General features: G+C 37.6%; 3 protein-coding genes across 7 annotated transcripts in view; 2 read left to right on the forward strand and 1 right to left on the reverse strand.

Moving 5' to 3' along the window:
- The window catches only part of LOC134814194 (uncharacterized), a 37,713-nt gene extending 37,423 nt beyond the window's left edge, over positions 1-290 (reverse strand). For 2 of the 4 annotated variants that reach the window (XM_063822254.1, XM_063822252.1), the window contains exon 1: positions 165-290. In XM_063822254.1, coding sequence (XP_063678324.1) covers positions 165-269 — 105 coding nt within the window. In that variant the 5' untranslated portion in view covers positions 270-290. The remainder of the gene's footprint in view (positions 1-164) is intronic. The other 2 variants (XM_063822251.1, XM_063822253.1) reach the window with 1 other exon arrangement.
- An 18,109-nt stretch (positions 291-18,399) lies between these two features.
- Positions 18,400-19,972, forward strand: LOC134814238 (somatostatin receptor type 1-like). The gene has a single exon (XM_063822313.1). It carries the CDS (start codon positions 18,880-18,882, stop codon positions 19,903-19,905), a length of 1,026 nt encoding a protein of 341 aa, XP_063678383.1. The 5' UTR covers positions 18,400-18,879; the 3' UTR covers positions 19,906-19,972.
- A 256-nt stretch (positions 19,973-20,228) lies between these two features.
- LOC134814043 (serine/arginine-rich splicing factor 2-like) overlaps positions 20,229-23,013 on the forward strand; it is a 94,953-nt gene continuing 92,168 nt past the window's right edge. For both annotated transcript variants that reach the window (XM_063822036.1, XM_063822037.1), the window contains exon 1: positions 20,229-20,238. The gene's annotated coding sequence lies outside the window, so the exon portion shown is untranslated. The remainder of the gene's footprint in view (positions 20,239-23,013) is intronic.

A 23,013-nucleotide genomic window follows, 5' to 3' on the forward strand; every position in this document is an offset into this window, starting at 1 on the left:
CAATCAGATCCAGGAGATGGATATGTGGTGGACATTAACTTAACTTTAATCTTGATAAATTCAAAGGAAACAGAATCACAAAAGCATGATCTCAATTTTGTTTTACTAATTTATGTATGAACTTTCATCGCTGAATTCTAGTGTTGATGAAGTCAATGCCTAACCTCGTTCAAGTACTGTCTTTCTGATGATTTGAGTTCATTCAGTTGTTCAAATAACAACTTATTCTCCAATAAGACATCAGTGATATCTTCTTCTGATTTTGACATCACTTTTCACCCCACATACCTATACTAGGATACAAGGATACAAGGATACAAGGATACAAAAGTGATAATTATTTTATTGAATTCACAATAGTTATAATTCTGAAATAATTTAAGGTTACACAATTCTAGTTATTTACAGATGTGTAGAGGTGTAGGGATAAAATAGAAATGTTTTATAATACTATTTTTGAGGTCCTATAGCATTATGCATTGGCCAGTATTTGAGTGGAAATCTGGGCTCTTATAGTAGGCTGTAAAATTTTCGTTCACAGAGAGAATTGAATGGATTGCTCTTGCTGTGGCAGTAAATTTTGTAGGGTCTAGTGTTTTATCGGATAGCAAACCGGCTAGGTCAGTAATATTTTTGGGATGGAAGTTAAATTTTTCTCTAACTGAGGAGTAGAGTAAACAGTCAGTTAGAACATGAATTTCGTCCTCAATAGGCTTAAGCCCCTTGCTGAAAAAGCAAAAAGTGCACCATCGATGTTCTCTTGGTACTAGGGGGGTTTCGTAACGGCCCCTCTCAATGTAAAGATTGTGGCAACTAATACGAAACCTATGCGAATGTTTAATAATTGATTTAAACCTATTAGTAATTTCATAACTACAAATGAATACATTAATTGATGATGATACAGGAGGTACACATTTTAGTATGGTAATATGTTTGCAGTACATTAAAATGTAAATGCAGATGCACAGTAAGATTATCCTAAAAATATTCCTGATCGTTTGGCAGGGTCACTAGCCCTCTCCATTTAACACTCTATCACGGTTTTTTGATCATTTGCCAGAGTCAACTGAGAACATAACACAACTGTGTAACTTCACATAAATCCAATTGATCCTATCTCCCTGGACTTGGTGACACTGTAATTTGAACATTGCAGAAAGAAATGGTACAAAAATTCATACCAGTAGTGCTATATAAGTAGTTAATAAACGTTTTTTAGCAACATAATAATAATAATAATAAATTAATGATATTTTTATACAGCACCAAAAGGTTAAATAATTTTAATTTAACCCTTATAATGCTCAGCTGTAAATGATATCTAATTGACAGTGGAGGTTGTGCATCTTGCCTTGGACGGGGGTGAAACATGAGGATTAAACCTTAGAAATTCATAATGCTTCTCCTATCCTTATTGTTAACATAAATGGTTCCCTCAATTCTTCCTTTAACACTTCATTCGAAACATTCCAAAAATAATAATTGTTGACAATAATTTTAGAAATCACATCTTTCCTATATCCTTCTAATCTAACTTTAAAGCTTAGAACCGTCACAGAGCTCTTGATGTGGAAGTTTGTTTCAATACAATATCAAGTATGGTCTAAAAACGCCCAAAATAGATCTGAGATATTTTCAGTCTGTAGTACAATAATGATAGCAATAGTTTAAATTATGTTATGTGCCGCTGCAATTAGATTAAATTACTGTAACTTAAAATTGTTTGGAGTCCAAGTCTCTTTTAAGTCAGCAGCCTGTGATTGTATTAATAGTGCTTTCGTTCTCAATTTTATCAAGTTAATGGAAGTTTCTAGACAATTGCTTGAAGTTAAAATTTTTTTATGAACAGTGTTCCAAAGCTTTGCTGCATTAAACAAAAAGGTATTTGATTTATTTAGAAGAATAACTGTTAGACACGTTGCACGGTTTGAAATGTTGATAGCCTCATAAAGGGAGTATGGGCAGTGGTACTTGATAATCTTAGAGAATTCTAAAATGCAGTGATATTTGTACAAGTTTTGAGCCGTAAGAATTTTTAACCTAAGAATATTGTGATCAAGGGTGTCAAAGGCTTTGCTCAAGTCAATGAATATGCCTAGGACATGTTTATTGCTAGCCAGGGACTTTGTAACAGAGTCTATAGATTTGTGTAGAGCATGGGCGGTAGAATGGCCTTTTCTAAATCCAAACTGCGAGTCTGTTAGTACACCTTTAGATGTGAAGAAATTATAGAGCCGTTTGTAAATGACCTTCTCGAAAAATTTTCCAAATAAAGGTAATATTGATACAGGCCGATAATTTTCAATACATTCCTTATTGTCTTTCTTGTAAATAGGAATAACTTTACCAGTTTTATTTGATGAAAATCTTTTAAAAATAACTGGCTACAATGAGCATTTTAATAACAATAAATAGTAGAGATCAAAAACTTTAATTTCCAATAGAGAAATTTATAGAAACACACCTAACAAATTTTACCCTGCTAACAGCTATTAAAAAACATTAATAGTTTCGTATAAAAATTATGATCTAAACAATTACTACCCTTCAAAAATTAATAAAAAATGTTTATGTAACAAAATATTTGACTTTACCAGTCTCTTGACGTTTCAAAATGAAACTGAGGTTGAAGATGCAGTTACAAAAGGCCACTGGTTCTTAATGGTTACTGAAACAAACTTTATCCAAAATAAAAGTTTTAAAGCAGTCCATATCTGCTTTCCTGTGAACTGAACAGCTCAAATAGAAAAACTCCTTCCCTTGTTATCAATATAACAATATTTAGTTTAAAGGTGATTGTTTTCAAATAAACATAGTCCAATAACACTATACTACACTTCAATATGCTTGGTATTTAATCCTTTATCATAATAGTAGCAAAATTAGCAAAATTAGATGCTATAATAAAGCCTTATCTTTTCGAAAGATTTATCTTCCGCTTAAGATTTAACCCCTCGCTTTCTACAATTTTAACACACACACTTATAAATATATCGTCCCTTGAGCAGTTTAGTATGATGGAGCCCTGCTCAGTTGCTAGATCGACTATGGGCCTACCACTGTTGCACAGGGTGATGATTCGTTCCGCTTGACATTGTAGATTTGTGTCCACACGCTCACAACTTGATAGTAGGTGCAGTGCTGTTTGCTCATCCGAGCCACAGATGCACAGCGGAGAGGCCGCTGCTCTGTCAACTCTGAAGAGAAACGAGTTCAGTAGATTGTTCTTGTACATGAGACTCATAGCCAATACTTCCACTTCGCGGCTCACTCCAAAGGGGATGGGAAGGGGGTTGCAGGAGACTCTTGGAATATCAGACCATCCTTCCATAAGTAGTAGGTTTTGTAGACTTTCTTGCCAAAGTAGCTCTGTGAACTGCTGTATCATTCCCTTGGTGTACTTGTAAGTCTTTGGGGATAGTAGCAGAATGTGGTCCAGGTTTCTGTGGCTGATTTCACCGAGGTCACAGGCCTGAACTTCTGTGTTAAAATGTTCTGCTTTCCATTGTAGGAACTTCTGCACCTCTCGGAGATGACAGAGCACTGTTGGGTTCTTTTCATTTAGCTGAGTTTTCACAAAGTCATAGTGAATGTCATTTGAGTCATGGAGAACCTTGAGGTAGTGTTTGATCGAGATTATTCTTCCCAAAGTTTGGAGTGGTGGCACACCCAGAATGACTTCAAGTATTGCCCCATGGACGTTGAAAACAGCTCCAACTGCAGCTTTAGACACTCTGTACCATAGTTTGTTTATGTCTGACATATTTGAATTGTTCATCCATATGGTAGAACCATAAAACAAGGTCGAGAACAGAATTGTTTTGGTCACTCTCACTATAACTGCTTGGTTCATGCCCCAGTTTCTGTTTGCATAACGGCTCATACAAACCCAGCGATATACTAGATTGTTGTGTACATGCTTGCTATGCTGTTTGAAGGTTAACTTACTGTCCAAAATGACACCAAGAACCCTTGTCTGATCCGTTAACTGAATTGTTTTCCCTCCAAGGTTGAATGAAGTCGGGACTCCAGCATGATCATAGCAGTTGAAGCATATAATTTCAGTCTTATTTTTGTTGCAGTTAATAACCATGCGCCAACAAGAGGTCCAATATTCAATGCTGTCCATAGCCAGGTTGAGATAGAAAAGGCACTCTTCCAAGTCTCTACCAACCACTTTCACCGTACCATCATCAGCGAATTTTAACACATTTATTTGTTGGTACACTGAACAGACTGCCTCAATATCCATAATGAAGAATTTGAACAAAATAGGAGACAGCACAGATCCTTGTGGTAACCCAAGCAGTCCCTAACAGGGCCAAGGAATCCATTTATTAATAGGCACACTGTGCGACCAAATAGAAAACTGTCTATAGTTTTTAGGTAACAGCCATGAACACCAGCTCTCCAGAGCTTAACAACTAGTCCTTTTTTCCACACTGAATCAGATGCCTTTTCGAAGTCGATAAACAAGCAAAGTACCGTAAGCTTCTTTATAATATCACCTTTAATACCAACAGTCAGTCGATTGAGGTATCTAATAGTATTCTTGCCTTTTGAGAATCCTTCCTGATTTACATCTGTAAGTCCCACTTTCATAAGATATATATCAAGTCGTCGTGCCAGGGTTCGTTCAAACAGTTTCCCTACATATGAAGATATTGAAATGGGCCTGTATGCACCTGCTTGGGAGTATGATGACTTTCCGTCTTTTTTGAGATCTTAGAATCGTTCCACAGCCAGAGCCCATTTCGCAGGCAGAGTGTAAAAAGCTTGCTTAGTGCATGAATTGCAATCGGACCTAGTTTCTTTAGCATAGACTGATGCACTTCGTGGTTATCAAGACTGGCGGCTGTTGATTGAATGCCTTTCAGAGTAGCAGAGACCTCCCATGGTGTAACAGGGCAATAAAGGGTGGAGCTGTTGGTAAACCTATCTGCCATTGCCTCAGTTGCACTGGGTTGAAAGTTTCTGTATTTTATGTCATCATACAGTTTGTTTATATCCTGAAAGAAAGCATTATCGAATTTATCGATATTATTTTCGATGTGTTTAGCCTGGAAAAATGTTTCAAACATTTCTTTTTCAATGTCAGCATTTCCTGTAAGAATAGTTCCATCCTCCGATATAAGAGCTTCAACCATCTGATCTGATGGGGGTTTGAAAAGCTTATTAAACTCCTTCCAGAACTTTTTTGCCTGAGAAGTGTTAAGGTCATTTGTCTTTCGAAGAATAAACTGCTGACATGCCTGCTTTCTTGCTTCCTCAAATTCTTTCTTGGAAGCCTGCAGAGCTTCAAAGGCTGAGTCAGTATTTCTGGATAGATATGATTTGAGATCCAATCTGAGTCTTTCAGAGAGTAGTGATAGCTTGGGGGTCCAGTACGGTTTGCTGTGTTTGGAGACACATTTCATTTGGCAGTTTTCTTTTGTGGAAACATCAATAGCTGTGTTAATGGCCTCCAGCAGTTCCTTGATAGTCCCATCAGTAGCTAAGCTGTCAATTTTTTCAATTGCCAGGTCAAGCTCTATGTCTCTAGTCCAGTTGAACCAGTCCATTGATTTAAGGTTATACTTCTTAACATTCTCTGACCTGATTGCGACAGGTTGTACTTGGATATTGATTGAGATTGGGACATGACCTCTCAGGGGAGCCCCACTGTACAAATTAGCAAAATGATCTGCAATTGGATGATCTAGATATTTATCAAGTTGAGTGGATGTGATAAAAAAGTCGATATGACTGCTACCATTCCTTGCCAAAAATGCACTTGAGGAAGATGCATGCACACAGAACTTAGACCAGTCTAGATGTTCTTCAATATATTTTCCGTACTTATTTACCACAGTATCATTCCAAATATAATGGCGAGCATTAAAATCCCCCATAGCAATCACACCTGCACATTTGTAAAACCTACTCAGTTCATTTGCCTTATCAAGCATTACCAGCATCTCTTTGACACCTGATAGATAGTCTAGTTTCAGGTAAAGGTTCCCAATTATGTATCTCTTGCCGTTCCAAGATAATATTCCCCAATATTTTAAAAATACTTGGGAATGTTCCACTTTGTATACATATGTTGTAAAGCCTAGCCAAGGTACCAGCAATGAGCTTTGCCGATTTTTTTACAACGATTATAGGTATGTCACTTGCCTTGCCATTTTGAAAATCTCTGATGACCTCGATAATCTCATCTTCATTAGTTTCTTCTAGGTATATGGAGTCAGACACTGAATTAGACATGAATTGAGCAAATGATTCTACTGGTTCCAGAGAAATACAAACAAAACTGGGCCGCGACGCACATCAAATATTGTTTTTCGTAACCATAACTTCACATAGCCATGTGTCTACGCGTACTGCGTGACGCGCTTGTTTCACAAGTAGAATACTGCAAGTGAGAGGGATCTGGTTAGAGCAAACCATAACCATTAAATTGGCAATGCACCACTGGTGACTGGTGTGTTCACATAGCCATGCAAGCATTTGTTTGTTGTTTAGTTGTGTTGAAAGGGAACATTACTTGATTAATTCATCCATTCGGATTTTAATAACGATGAGCTATGATATACCGTTCATCTTAGATTATTGGATCAATCTTATTATATGATTAGATTTTATAAACGAACTTGGCACACAAAAGATTATAGTGCGGAGGTTGGCTGGCTCTTCTATAATGAATACGACACTTCAATTTACAGAATGCTTGCTAGAGATAAGACAAAATATTATCAGACTATACATTGTACATGCAGCATGAGTAACTGGTGGATAAGCCTTCGGTAAAAACGGATCCGGAAAAGTCAATGCGGCACTCGGGTCCTTGGTATTGTCGTCGGTATATTGTCCATTATCTACGTTTAGTTCTGCTTTCGTAGTTTAAACAATAGTGAGTTCTTGAGAGAAATCTTGTTGTTAACCTGACAGACATTGATATTCCGGATTATAGCATTGCGGTCCTTTCGTATGGTCCTGGATGGATACCCTGCCCGGATTTTGATGAGATGCAGTTCAAAGTAGATGGGTACAATGCTGCCAACAAACAAGCATGGAAAGCTGTTTTTAAGAACTCAGCACGGGATAACGAAGTTCCTATGGAGCTACTGAAGAAACCAGTAACAGCTCCTTGTACTTCTTTTGAAGACCCAGCCATCAAGTCTGCAAAAGACAACATTGTCAATTTTGTAGACAACTTCAAGCCCAGAAAACTTGAATCTAATATGAACCGCTATGAGAGTGAAGGGTATATGGTCATTGTAAAGTTTGCTTTGCCCAAATTTGACTGCCAAAATTGGTACAATTTGACCGGTTGAGCTATTTAGTGAGCTAGCATGCCACCTGGTGTTCACCCTTTGTTAATATTTCACCCAGATGGAAACAAATGTTCACTGGACACTTTAACATGTAATCTATATGGGTTACTCAGCCAATGTGGAGCATATCAGTGCTTCAAAGTGACATTTTAAAACTTTTTGCAATCTCGTTGGTAACTGAATCTGGCAGTCAAAACAGGTTGAGACTCTCAAAAAAAGGTCCCATCTACACAGAAAGCCCCGGTTGAGACAACTTTTAATGCTCAGCCTGTGTGGAGCAGTAGCTTGAAAGTTAGGCAATTTTCAAGACCAAAAATCATACGCTAAACAGTCAAGTTTTTGGTTGAACCTCTATGAACTTTTTAGCTGAAACTCCTCTCAAGAGTTTTTGACTATTTGCGATAACACACCATGTCTCAACCGACGTGGAGCGAGGTTTTGGCAATGTAGAAATTTGTAAATTTTTAATTTATTAGCTTTTCATAATGCTTTTGTTTAGATCTGTAAGATTTTTTTAGCTTGGTAACTCTTACTAACTCTATTTTGAGTACTGAAACGGATATTTATATTCAGTACACTTTTCTCAACCCTGTGGAGCCCAAAATGGTTAAAAATTTGCCAACTTTTAAATTCTTTCTGGGTTGAGATAAAGTGACTTCTGTGATTTACATCTTGACTCCTGTATCTATATTTTCACCGTTGATGGAGACTCTTTAGTCGAGAACAGCCTATCTCAACCATGTGGAGCAAAAAGAGGTCTTCCTTTTGATCAATCGAGACAACTTTTAAGTGCTTCATGGGATATTATTTTTATTCATTCTAGAGAAAATATGTTATAATATTGGTGGTCAATAAACTTACTTCACGGGAACTATTCAGTGCTCAACCTGTGTGGAGCAGAGATGATTTCTGTTGTATTAGATTTTCGAAGCTCACTACTTCATTCTACAGCCGCATGCAAGAGAGATCTTCATTAAATGTTAGGCAGTTGGGGAATCCCGTACATGACATGTCATTTCTAGCTCTGCTCCACTCTGGCTGAACAGTTCTGGAACATCAATCATGGCCCAATCATGGTAAGAAAAGTATTTAAAGTATATCAGTAAACTTTAAATTGCATTACGTACAAATTGGCTACAGATCGACCATCATGGAGACTCTTTTTACCGTAGAAAAGCCTGTTGCTCCTCACGGTTGAGCATATTGTCTTTTTCTATGGTGGCATATTTCTCTTTAAAGGACACAGTACTACATACATCAACAGCTTCTTAAGTATTGATAATATCATTCCTCCTTTATCCTAATGTAACAACACTGATCCTTACAAATAGTTGTGTTATCAATCTATCATTCCATTCTGCTCCTCTCTGGTTGAGCCTATTAAATACAATTTTTCAATCTGTTCTGCTAATAATTTATTGTAAAAGCTAAAATACTCATTCTAATTTCTCATCCAAGTCATATCAGCCGATGAGGAGTCATGTTATGCAGTAAAAGTCCTCTGCTCCACATGGTTGAGCATTACTAGGTTTATCAGCAGTTCCAAAGAATAGAGTCAGGGGGTCTGAACATAATCACAAGAAAAAATGATATTTTTATGGCCTGATTAGATATATTTATCGTTTTTAATCACACTCACTTTCAAAACTCAGTTTCTTCCCAATCAGTATTCCCAACTAAGGTATAATAGTTTCGTGCTCCGCATCGGTTGAGCAAGGTGTACCATTATTGATAATGTTATCTGGTGCGTATTCCTTTAAACTAAGATTTTGTGAAAAGACGGAGATTCTACTGTAATGTTTACCCCTGGTTGAGACGAAAAATATGAGGATATTTCGACTGCTCCACACTGGCTGAGGTCCATTTTATGATTTGGCAGTGAAAATATTTTGCAATTAACGTCCAGGATCTATTTGTTAAATGGCGATCAAAATAGTCAAAAAGCATAGATTTTATTGGGGTGCTCCACACTTTTTTGCTCCACATCGAAAACCAGGTCACAACTTTTGCTCCACATGAGATAGAAACTTCATTCCAAAGAATTCAGAAAATTCGGAATCTTCAGATGAAAATGATATCAGAAAGGATTAAATTGCTCTTTATCAACCTGCTCAAAAATTTAAATCAAAAAGTAAGCAAAATGGGCAAAGCAAAATTGACAATGACCATATGTGGTTGAAGAAGGCTGTCAAGGATGGCTTAATAGCCATAACATCGGCTGATAAGGGCGGTGCGATAATCATTGTCACCCCTCAGATAATCAAGGATATCACTTCTGCCAAAGTTGAGGACCCTTTGAGATACAGACCTTTGCAAACTGATCCTACTGGATCTTTGAGAGGGAGGTTGTTAGAGCTGTGGTCATCTGGTTTGGAGCGGAAGTATGTAAGTGGTGAACAGTCTAAGTGTGTGGTTGGTTTGATTCAGAAGTCTGATCAGGACACTCTTTCACAGAGCACTTCAGATCTAGTCAAGCCCGATATTCCGTATGGTTACCCATTACTGAAAATTCACAAGCTGACTGAGACTGAAATTAGAGAGAAAAAGATTCCACCCAGTCGATTCGTGACTGATCTCTCTAGAGGAGTAACTGCAAGATCAGATAAGTTTGTTGTTTGGAAGTGGTTGGGACCTCTTGCCAGGGATTACTGTATAGATCTTGTTAAAGATTCAACTGCAGCTCTCATAAAACTCGAGGAATTGGCAGCTTCCGGACAAGTAGTCGATACTTGGATCAGCTTCAGTATTGATATTGTTTCTCTATACGATTCTCTGCAACATAGCTTGGTGATGTCAGCCTTAGATGATGCTATGGAGTCGTGTAGACCAGATTGGTCTGAGGAGTTCAGGACTTGGCTGAAGGGACTGATACAGCTTAGTTTTGATTCGGCAGTCTTGAAGAATGCAGACAACTGGTATGAGGTTGTTAACGGTGTACCCACTGGAGGTATCAATTCAGTGGATTGCGGTAACATTGCTTTGTTCTTTGTCCTAAAGAGTCTAGTTTACGACCCGGTTGTTAGACCAGAGGAGCTCAAGAACCTTGATCGGTTTGTGGATGATATTTCGGGCCAAGGTATGTGGAGAGGTTCTATGATTGGTTTTGAAGAATGGGTAGGGTCATTACGCAGTAAGATGGTTGATAACTATGGCTTAGATATTACATACGAAGTGAAACCAATCACGGAGTTCACTCAGTTCCTGGACATTCAGTACAAGTTTGTTGGAGGGAGACTCACAACAGATCTGTTTAGGAAACCTACTGACGCCAACAGGTATCTTGAATTCTCAAGTTTCCATCCACGACATACCTTCCGGAGTATAGTCTTCTCACAGGCACTTCGATACAGAAGGATAATCAATGATGACGTCTTGCTGGATGAGAGATTGGCAGAGCTTCAGTTGTTTTTTGAGCGGTCTTCATATCCTACTGATATGGTGAGAGAGGTCATCAGTGATGTCAGATCGATACCAAGAACTTTACAGTACAAGGCAAAGGATCAGGGTCCCCCTTCTTTCACACCATGGATTGTTACATTCGGTGCGGGCTATGAGGAAACCAAGGAAAAGGCTAAAGAGGCCAGTAACATCATCTCAAATAGCCGTACATGGAGCAGTGAGAACCCTGAGAGGATCCCTAAACTCCAAGTGGTGACCAGGCGAGCCCCTAACTTAAAGGACACTTTATTCAAGAGAAAGAAGCTTGCCTTAGGTTCAGAGTCAAGAACAACTGACCCATGCACCAAACCTGGTGAGAAGAAGAAAGGCAGACCCTGCCAAACTTGTCACCTTGTTAGTGGCAATTCCATGGTCTCCAATAATGGACACTCAGTCAGAACTCAAGGTGGTAACTGTAAGACACGCAACATTGTGTACGGCGCGACGTGCAAACTTTGTACTGTTAATAACGTATACGTGGGAAAAACAGTCACCAGCCTCAGCCAACGTGTGAATGGTCATCGCAGTAAATATTATGAGATTTTAGAGGCGAGTAGTAAGGGGAATGTTGAGAGCCACAGAGATTTTGATGACGAGAATGTTTTAGGGGCACATCTTTTTTCAGTTCATAATTTGAGGGAGAGATCTGATTTCAATGAAAGTTTCCATTTTGATATTTTGTGTTCTACATCCCCAGATAATATTAGAAAGTCAGAACAGTTTTATATTAACAAATTGAAGACACTTTATCCGTTTGGCCTGAACAATGTGAATTCCGTTTCTGGAAGCTAATTTTTCATGGTGTCCCGAATTTTATTTTTAAATCGTCCATTTTTTGTTTATATATGCAGTCTATCAATTTTTGAATTGCGTCTTTTTGATTTAATGAACTACTGCAGACTCCACATTATTATAGTATATGCCATTAATTTTGTTCCGTTTTTAAACTATTCCATTTTGACGAGATGCTAAATTAATTAATTAATTTTTTGAGACTTTACTACATTTTTGATGAGAATTTTTGACATTTTTAAACTAACCATTGATATTCTCAGATTATGTGACTGATTAAATGCTGAAGATAAAAGAAATATATTCATTTTGCTAAGATTATGTTTGCGTTTCATTGCTCAACAGCTGTTCGAAGGATCAAATTTAAGAGTTCTAAATATACAGCTTTAAACCGATTAAGTATGAATGAATGAAATACCTGACAATCCGCACTCTGATAATCCAAAAGCATGAGTAACTCGTAGTGATGTATGACTTCTAGAAACTTTAAATTAAATTTGGCGCTCACAGGTCGTCATGAATATGTGATCGCCGCACAAGGTTCTGTAAATGCGCAGGGCACCTTCAAGCTTAAATTATTCACCTTACTGAGGCAGTCAACCAACGCGCGGCTTTATTTTTATGATATGATATGTTTGATTGTTATTAATAAATACCAAAATTTAAATTTGTTTTCCTTTTAAAAAAATTTGTTTTCCTGTGTATACGCGTACTGCGTTAACGAGTGATACTTTGCTCTATTCAGAGCCCTTGCGCTTGCAGTAGCGCGCGCCCGCCTCACGGCGGGCGCGCGCTACTGAATTCTTACTAGTAAGAATGTGGTCAATGTTTGCTTACAGTGTATACACATTTACTGGGCGACGACCTGTCCACTGTCATTCCGCGCCGAATCTGGAATTTTATTTTATGTTTATAAACATTATAGCTTGGGGTTTCCAGTATTAGTAAAATGTAAAATACAAGTGAAATAAACGGTGACCAATATTTAATTGACGACGCGATGTCCATAGTAGAGGCTCTTACGGGCATTGTCTGTTCAATACGCTATGGACCCCAGATACACCTTACTAGACGTATTTTTGACCGTAAAATCGATTAAAAGTGGTTTTAAGATGATTGGACTGATTTTTGGGGGTAAAATTGCAAAAAACCGATTTTTGGGCCAAAAATAGGCCAAAAAACCGTGTTTTTTGATATTTTGTTGATACATGTTACGTATCCTTCGGCGGCGCGCGCTTCGCGCGCGAAAAGTGGCATGCAACGTATGTCAAATATTTTGAACAACTTAATTTTGTTGGCATGTCGGCAAAACTTGCATGGAGATAGCTAAAACACAGCCGCACAAGATGGTTTAAAAATTTGAAAAATCCCTCTATTTTTTTGGGGGTAAAAATCCAAAAAAGTGGTAAAAATTTTGACTTTTTTGCTTGAAGTTTAACGGGTGATACTCGTAAAATATCTGTTCCATATATTGGAACAGGACCGTCGACGAGTCCAACTCGGCGCGCGTCCTGGTAGGTTGTAAACCTACAACTTGAAGTTTGAATAATTTTTTGCAGTTGTATTAAATCAACCCAAAAATAGTCACATCGTGTTTGCCTAAATTTTTCCTTTCCGAGAAGTACCCACTTCATATACTTTATCGAAGTTTGAATATTGTCACTCCGCAAGCGTTTTCGCCAAATTTTCGACGCGCACTACGCGCAAAAGCATTTAGTTGTTATCAATTTGCATCCGCGCGTTCATCATAAATTTCAAACAGCTATAACTCAGCGAGATTATGTCTGTTCTAGCTCATATTTTCACACCAAATAGAAAACAATGTAATCTTATTGCTGACAAAATATGAATATAATTACTTTATTTGCCCTTAGAGTAATAGGCTGTCAAAGTTTAAAACGCGCATTGGTATAGCACGTGACTAATAAGGCCAAATTTATACTTCTTAACATATTATCGATTCTTAGACATCATACTATTGTGTCCAATTAGCGGTTAGGTCTCTAAACACTAAACTCGTAGCAGAAAACACGTCTTTTTGCCCGTAAGAGCCTCTACTACCATGTCATGAATTCATCGCAGCTCGGCGAGGCACAGTATATAGCGCTTGACCATATAGCGCTTGAAGAAAGCGGCGCGCGCTACTTCGAAGAAATTTAGACGAGTAACATCCGTCAAAGTAGCGCATTTCGCCGATCTAGCGAGTGTCGTTGCGTGAAGCATAATTGAGTGTAAGGCGCGGCACAGTAACGCATCGCGCTACAAACCAATATATAATATACAATAAACAATAAACTATGACACGTTGTCCATTGTTTATGGACTAGCTCAGGCAACATTTCGAAAAGAAAGCGGCGCGCTACTTAGAAGAAATTTAGACGAGTAAGACTAACATCTTCACATAGCCATGTGCCTACGCGTACTGCGTGACGCGCTTGTTGCGGTCGCGCGCTACTGCAAGCGAGAGGGCTCTGGTTAGAGCAAACTAACATCCATCAATATGAAATATAGTCGATATTATCATTTGATTTATATAATTACAGAACTTACCACACTAAAAATTAAAATTAAAAACCATGATCGAAAACACGAACGTTCATCTGTTCATTGTTTTTGGGACATCAGATGCTTTTATACACTTATATTACAGGGTGAGTTGAAAATAGTGTGTAGAATGTAAATGGCTCTAATTTTTTGACAAATGAAATTTCCACTTAATTTTTGCATATTTAAGTAATGAAAATATATAAATATTATAATAATACAATAAAAATACTTAATAATTAATAATTTGCACTGGATCGAACTTGCTTGTTGCGGTCGCGCGCTACTGCAAGCGAGAGGGCTCTGGTTAGAGCAAACTAACATCCATCAATATGAAATATAGTCGATATTATCATTTGATTTATATAATTACAGAACTTACCACACTAAAAATTAAAATTAAAAACCATGATCGAAAACACGAACGTTCATCTGTTCATTGTTTTTGGGACATCAGATGCTTTTATACACTTACAGGGTGAGTTGAAAATAGTGTGTAGAATGTAAATGGCTCTAATTTTTTGACAAATGAAATTTCCACTTAATTTTTGCATATTTAAGTAATGAAAATATATAAATATTATAATAATACAATAAAAATACTTAATAATTAATAATTTGCTCAACCCATCGTCCTTTATTAGCTAGGACATGTTGATAACGTGTAAGACAATTGTCTATAGCCGACTTGACTGTATTAAGAGGACAGGGGGGGGGGGGTCTTCATGGAAATGTTCTCAAAATCGACTTTTTAGTTGTTTCTGATAGATGGGAGTAATATCTATCAGATACTTTTGATCCCGTGGAAAAATATCGTTCCTAGCCGAAATTAATGCCGGTCAAAGGTCAGCGCGTGTGTGGTAATTGTATTGCGCAAACGATTTTTGATCGCGTGCCCTGAAAATCGAGTCTAAAAATCTATCTTCCCCTAAATTTTTTGAGCGATCAACCTGAAACTTTTAGGATATGTTCTACTTCAAGGGATCATTTAGAAGAGATGAGCCAGACAGGATTTTGAGATAGGCTTTTAAACATTTTTAATTCGATTTTTAAAATCTTGGACCTCGTTTTTTATTGTATCACGTGGTGACCCCCACGGTCGCTTCACTATTCGACGCTACAGGGGGAGCCGCGCACTCCGTGCGCGGCGGGTCATACAACGTATGACAAGTTTTTAATGGTTTTTCGAGGTCCACGATTTTCAAAATCGAATAAAAACTGTCCACAACTGGAGGCATGTCCAAAGAATGTAAGCGATTTGTAAATAGAGTAGCAGACCTCATCGCCAGGAAAAGGAAAGAGAGGTATTGCGATGTGGTAAGACATGTGAGGACAAGAATAAGATTCGCAATGCTAAGAACCACACTCATTGCTCTACGAGGGTACAGAGGGAAAAAAATGGGCAGCAAATATGAGAAACGGATGATGATTAATCACTCTACACTCGACTGTCACGTGACTTTTTTAACCCGTTCTCTAGCTGGCCCTGAACGACTATTCGAAACCTTAACCCTCTTATCTGATCACAACCCTAACCCTAACCCAATCCTTAACAAACTCATAGCTGAAACCCTAACTCTAACGAGAAATTAGACTAACTTCCTTATACGGTCATATCACGTGATCGAGACAGTTTTTCGCCAATATCTCGTCAGGGGAGCATTTTAACCCTATGTCATGGGGGCTTATTCGGAATCAGCGTCCGAAAATACCTCGATGGAAGTTGGTTTCAACTGTCGGGGGCCCTTTTAGAACAATCTCAAAGATCGACTGTAGAGTGATTTAGCACGCTCGATGAGAAACCACTATCAGAAGTCTCTTATAACCTCATCCTTGCCCCTATGATGGAGTAGATGTGTATATATTTGATTTTTGATATTTCATATTATATAATATTGGTAGCAGTGGACAATTTCCGTTACCTCTGTATTGTGCTCTGCCAATTGCAACACTTGAATTACTTTATTGTATATATATACTGTTTCAAATGCATCTGCAAATGATCCCTAGAACATATCCTGAAAGTTCCAGGGTGATTGCTCAAAAAATGTAGGAGAAGATAGATTTTTAGACTCGATTTTCAGGGCACGCGATTTAAGAACCCCATTAGGACGAATTTACGAATTTTTGAAAAACTGCCAAAAATCAACCAAATTATGAGTTAGAATCAAATGAGAGGTAAGAATGAAATCTTAAAATTTATTCCGCTTTTATTTTTATTCCCACTCGACTCTCGATTCCTTGCTAGCAGTCCGGTTAATTTAGTACCTTTAGTGGGTCTCATTTAATCATTAGCTCTAATTAAAGAACCTCTCACCCTCTCAGAAAACTGGAACATCTAAATGACTCCGCAACCCAGGAATCAACTACTCAGTTATTATCGCTCAATAATCGGTTTGGTATCGACGTTACATACTTTATTATTTTTTTTTTAAAAGCTGATTTTAGAAACCAGGGAATTAAAGTTACCCTCCTAAGGCTAACATTAAATCGCTGATTTTATTTATATATATCACTTTTTTTTTGTTCTTTCTTTTCCTTCAAAACATTCCAGTATATTGTGCAGAAAGTTGGAGATGAAGCCGTAGTACGTACCTGTAGCATTGCACTGGATCGAACTTGCAGAGTGTGGTTTCCTCCAGTCTGCGCCGCGCGCTTATATAAACATACGCGGCGCAGATCGACTGGAGGAGATTGCACTGTGTAGGCTCCGGTGTAATGTGATATGTATGTAAGACGGCTTTACAAATTTTGGAAGCATGTAGGGATATATATCTGATACCAATCGTATATACTAAAAATACTCTAGGCCTAGCACAATTGTAACTGCAGTTTTACAGAACTCTAAATGCTTAATGAACACTCTTGCAGGTACCACCCGTATTCACACTCAGACCTGAGTTTAGTCATTTTCCGATACGAGATTGGGGACGGGTTCTATAAACAAACAAACAAACAAACAAGAATGAAATTTGTAACGTTTATGAACTGATAGCAATTCACCTTTCAAAATTCGCTCCTTCATAAAAAAATTATCGAATTTTACATTCTACACACTATTTTCAACTCACCCTGTATATATATATTAGCATTTGTTCATGTTTATGAATTGCTATCCTAACCCATGGTTTAATGGTTAGCGCAGATTCTTTAACACCTATAATTTTAAGGAATAACGTGTGCGGGTGCACGTGAATATGGAACACCTGACCTGCCACGTGACAGCATATATATAATAAAGTGACGCTAAATCTTTTCAGTCAAGAAAATAACATGGTATATTTATGGAGGTACGTTGTGAAATGCACCTGTTCGCACATTAAGGGCCATTGTGGTTACAAGTCTGATTTCATGTTCACAGCTGTAAAACATTTCCATTATATTCGTTTGTCATAAAATAACTTATTCATCTTAGATTCATAATATTTTTGTACTGCAATATCCTATATAAATCCGACTATGCAGAATATTTCCCTCTTGTTCTACTTTTAGTAAAAACCTTGATCACATTGAGTATTTGGTTTTTACTTCTAGTAGCACTTCATTGAGACAGTTCAGTTTAAGATAACACCAGTGATCATATAACTTAATTGGTCTTTTTACTCTTCTCACATTTTGCACTGTCCTTTAAATAAGTCACTTAAGATCAAAGATATCCCTGTTGCAAGTTAAGCATTTTTTACATGGCTTCATGATTGATGATTCAGTCAGATGTACAAGGTTACAAATTTACGTAGATCAACAGGGTCAAACTTGTATTATCTTATTATTACCAGGTCATGAGGTCAAGTTGCAGATCTACACCCGATACCATCAACCATATTACATATATTCATGTCTCGCATCAGAGATCGTTAACGAGTGATACTCGTAAAATATTTGATTCGACTCGACGAGAGTCTTGGCAGATTATAAGCCTACAACAGGGATCGCATCTCCTTTTACACTATTTAGTGTTTTTCCTTGAATATAAGTCGGAACTCTAGGTCGTGCAGTCATATTAATTATTATACATGAGAGCTATAAGTGGTAAGGTAAGTTAACTAGGCACCAGGCCCTTGCTATTAGAAATATGGATAACAATAGTAGGCCCCATCCCCCAGGTGTAGTTGACCTTTGTAACGCTTGGCCTGGTGACTCCACGTAGCATTTAACTTATAACTGGAGTAAACGATTTTAATTAATATTACCCGTCCAAAAGAAATTTCAGAGATCTTTGTAACGCCAGTATACTGTATAGTCACATACACTATTAGTTCATGATCATCTGCAGAGTGCTTTGTGACGATCTCACAACAAAATTTGTCTCGATTTTATTAACAATCATTATTATGCATTAACAATTAACACTCTATTAGCTTATTAGCACTCGATCATTTCAATTAGCCGCTCTGGATGAGTCCCGCTAGATTCATTGATCAGTCTTTTATTAACTAAACTGGAGTAAATCAGACCTAAATCTATTAATAAATGTTTCATTATTTGCGAGCAGGTGCACATTTCAATCTACAAAGTCTTGAGTCTAGACGCTGTTTTTCATCTAACTTCGTCTTATCTGCTTCAATCATAATGCATAAACATGTGATCCAACTATAAATGTTTCGATTCAAAATTTGTTAGTCACAATGAATCGTTTAGAATACCAAATACGGTCTTAATTAATTGTGCATACGTTTTGGTTCTATTCTTCGTTTTTTCTGAGTCATTGTTCACAATTATTGATCGCAACAATTTACTACTGTTCGCCTCCTTTACCGTTCTGAATTAATTCTAAACAGCAACAATGGAAGAAGAAGAAGAAGAAGAAGACATAACTCCAGGACACAGCAGAACAGCAGATCAAGTGATAGGAAGTCTCACAGCTGTTTGCATGATAACAGGACTTATCGGCAACGTCACCGCCTTCCTTTACTTCTGGGGCCGAAAGAGAGGCTCACTACACAACATGCTGTACATGACCATCACAGCAGTGGACATCAGTACTTCCCTGTCTGCTATCAGTATTGTAGTGGTACTGTTCAACAACAGGGCCCCCTTCCTCCTGGGTAACAGCTTGTTCTGCACTCAGTGGTATGTTATCATCGCGTTCACCGTCAGAATGTCCATCTTCCTCGTCGTACTGATTAGTGTAACCAGGACCATCAACATAGTCTTCCCTTTCCACAGAGTCAGCTACCACAGGCTGATATACGCTATGCTCCTGTACGGGGCGTGGATCCTGACATTTGATGGGGTGGTGTTTGGGATGAAGATCATGTATCCTCGATACGAAGCCCACTACGCATACTGTGCCCCCTTCCCACCTGATATAACCAACCTGACTACCATGCAGATAGTGTGGTGGATTGTACTCGAGGCAGAGTTCATGCTGCCTTCCTTCGTGGTCTTCATCAGTTTCACTGCAAGTATAGTGTCCCTGCAGAAGAGAGCTCTCCTCAAGAACTGGAGGGACGTGAAATCCAGACGTGTTTCAGTGACCATCACACTGTTCACGGCGGTATTCTTGGTCTGTAACACTCCCTTCTTCCTGTACCAGATGAACGTCATCATCTACCGAACCAGTTACCATGCGTACGGTCTGGACTTCAACAAGGCTGGACCTGTTTACTGGTATGGGTCTTTAGTCTCCCAACCTCTGACTACCTTTCTAAACGCGGCTCTCAACCCTTGTCTCTACTTCCTGAGGATGAGACCCATGAAGCTGTGGATCTGTAATGTTGTTGAAGATAGGGCTTGTCGTTTCTGCAACGTCGCTAGAAGGGCATCAAGAGGTCTTATTCCACAACTTTCGACAAGCGAAGAGAAATGAACAGAGTCACCCTGCAAGAAAGGTATTAGAGAAAGCAAAATCAGTGCTGACAAAAAAGTAAAAAGTTAGGCATTAACTGTCGTGCTGCTTCAGTACAAAATTTAAAATGTCTCGTCGCCGGGTCTGTATCATATATCTAGAACAAATATTTACGGGTATGATCCGTAAATACAATTTTTATCATGTTGGCGTTCCTTTAACAATAACAGTAGGTGTAGCAAGTACGTTTTTCAGGATAAAGTGATGCAGCGATGTAATTTGTAAACTATGTACAATGATTCATTGATTTAAATTTAATAACATTCCATCGCAAGTTTTGCAAAAAATAATTTGACCAAGATTTTCGTAGTTAATCACAGATGGACTGATGTGAATTGTGAAACATAACTTTCAAAATATTTTTAATTGAAATTTGATATAATTATTACTATTAGAGATTACATTTCAAGACTGATCATAGCATTTTAATTTCTTAGTTTATAATCAGTGGTTAAATGTATAAATAGTCGATCAAACTTAGTTAGTAGATACACTTTTTAGATCGGCTAAATAATAACTTATGACTTTGCTTTGTACTGGCGCAAAGATTCCTACTACTAAGCAGTAGTAGTAGGAATGTCGCCAACATGTCAGCAACATCCAACATTGGGAAAGTTGGCCACATGTTGGTTAAATAGATACCATATGACAAGATTGAGGTGTTGGAAGTTTGATATCGGTCGGAGGAAGCCCACAACAGAAAGCTTAACAAAACGAAAAGTTGTATTTTCAAAAGTCTGTCCCATTTTCAAATATGAAATTTTCTGGACACAAATTTGACAGATTGGATGAAATTTTTGCCCAGAAACCAATTAGTCAGGTAATTGATGATGGTATGAAACCAAATTGAGGTACTGGGAGTCAAAATCTCGAATAAAAAGGAAAAATCATATTGTCCCAATCTCTGTCCCATTTTCAGTTTTTGAAGACGAAAGTTCAAAGACAGAAATTTCACAGTTTTGACCGAATTCTTCACCAGAAACCAATTAGTCAGTTAACTATAGATGCCATACGACACGATTGAGGTGCTGAAAGTTTGATATCGGTCGGAGGAAGCCCACAACAGAAAGCTTAACAAAACGAAAAGTTGTATTTTCAAAAGTCTGTCCGATTTTCAAATATGAAATTTTCTGAACACAAATTTGACAGATTGGATGAAATTTTTGCCCAGAAACCAATTAGTCAGTTAATTGATGATGGTATGAAACCAAATTAAGGTACTGGGAGTCAAAATCTCGAATAAAATGGAAAAATCATATTGTCCCAATCTCTGTCCCATTTTCTCATTTTCAGTTTTTGAAGACGAAAGTTCAAAGACAGAAATTTCACAGTTTTGACCGAATTCTTCACCAGAAACCAATTAGTCAGTTAACTATAGATGCCATACGACACGATTGAGGTGCTGAAAGTTTGATATCGGTCGGAGGAAGCCCACAACAAAAAGCTTAACAAAACGAAAAGTTGTATTTTCAAAAGTCTGTCCGATTTTCAAATATGAAATTTTCTGAACACAAATTTGACAGATTGGATGAAATTTTTGCCCAGAAACCAATTAGTCAGTTAATTGATGATGGTATGAAACCAAATCGAGGTACTGGGAGTCAAAATCTCGAATAAAATGGAAAAATCATACTCACCAATCTCAGTCCCATTTTCAGTTTTTGAAGACGAAATTTCAAAGACAGAAATTTCACAGTTTTGACCGAATTCTTCACCAGAAACCAATTAGTCAGTTAACTATAGATGCCATACGACACGATTGAGGTGCTGAAAGTTTGATATCGGTCGGAGGAAGCCCACAACAAAAAGCTTAACAAAACGAAAAGTTGTATTTTCAAAAGTCTGTCCGATTTTCAAATATGAAATTTTCTGAACACAAATTTGACAGATTGGATGAAATTTTTGCCCAGAAACCAATTAGTCAGTTAATTGATGATGGTATAAAACCAAATTGAGGTACTGGGAGTCAAAATCTCGAATAAAATGGAAAAATCATATTGTCCCAATCTCTGTCCCATTTTCAGTTTTTGAAGACGAAAGTTCAAAGACAGAAATTTCACAGTTTTGACCGAATTCTTCACCAGAAACCAATTAGTCAGTTAACTATAGATGCCATACGACACGATTGAGGTGCTGAAAGTTTGATATCGGTCGGAGGAAGCCCACAACAGAAAGCTTAACAAAACGAAAAGTTGTATTTTCAAAAGTCTGTCCCATTTTCAAATATGAAATTTTCTGAACACAAATTTGACAGATTGGATGAAATTTTTGCCCAGAAACCAATTAGTCAGTTAATTGATGATGGTATGAAACCAAATTGAGGTACTGGGAGTCAAAATCTCGAATAAAATGGAAAAATCATATTGTCCCAATTTCTGTCCCATTTTCAGTTTTTGAAGACGAAATTTCAAAGACAGAAATTTCACAGTTTTGACCGAATTCTTCACCAGAAACCAATTAGTCAGTTAACTATAGATGCCATACGACACGATTGAGGTGCTGAAAGTTTGATATCGGTCGGAGGAAGCCCACAACAGAAAGCTTAACAAAACGAAAAGTTGTATTTTCAAAAGTCTGTCCGATTTTCAAATATGAAATTTTCTGAACACAAATTTGACAGATTGGATGAAATTTTTGCCCAGAAACCAATTAATAGTCAGTTAATTGATGATGGTATAAAACCAAATTGAGGTACTGGGAGTCAAAATCTCGAATAAAATGGAAAAATCATATTGTCCCAATTTCTGTCCCATTTTCAGTTTTTGAAGACGAAATTTCAAAGACAGAAATTTCACAGTTTTGACCGAATTCTTCACCAGAAACCAATTAGTCAGTTAACTATAGATGCCATACGACACGATTGAGGTGCTGAAAGTTTGATATCGGTCGGAGGAAGCCCACAACAGAAAGCTTAACAAAACGAAAAGTTGTATTTTCAAAAGTCTGTCCGATTTTCAAATATGAAATTTTCTGAACACAAATTTGACAGATTGGATGAAATTTTTGCCCAGAAACCAATTAGTCAGTTAATTGATGATGGTATGAAACCAAATTAAGGTACTGGGAGTC

The sequence above is a fragment of the Bolinopsis microptera genome, chromosome 4 (assembly GCF_026151205.1).
Source record: "Bolinopsis microptera isolate Bmic1 chromosome 4, MBARI_Bmic_1.0, whole genome shotgun sequence".
Taxonomy (NCBI): Eukaryota; Metazoa; Ctenophora; class Tentaculata; order Lobata; family Bolinopsidae; genus Bolinopsis; species Bolinopsis microptera.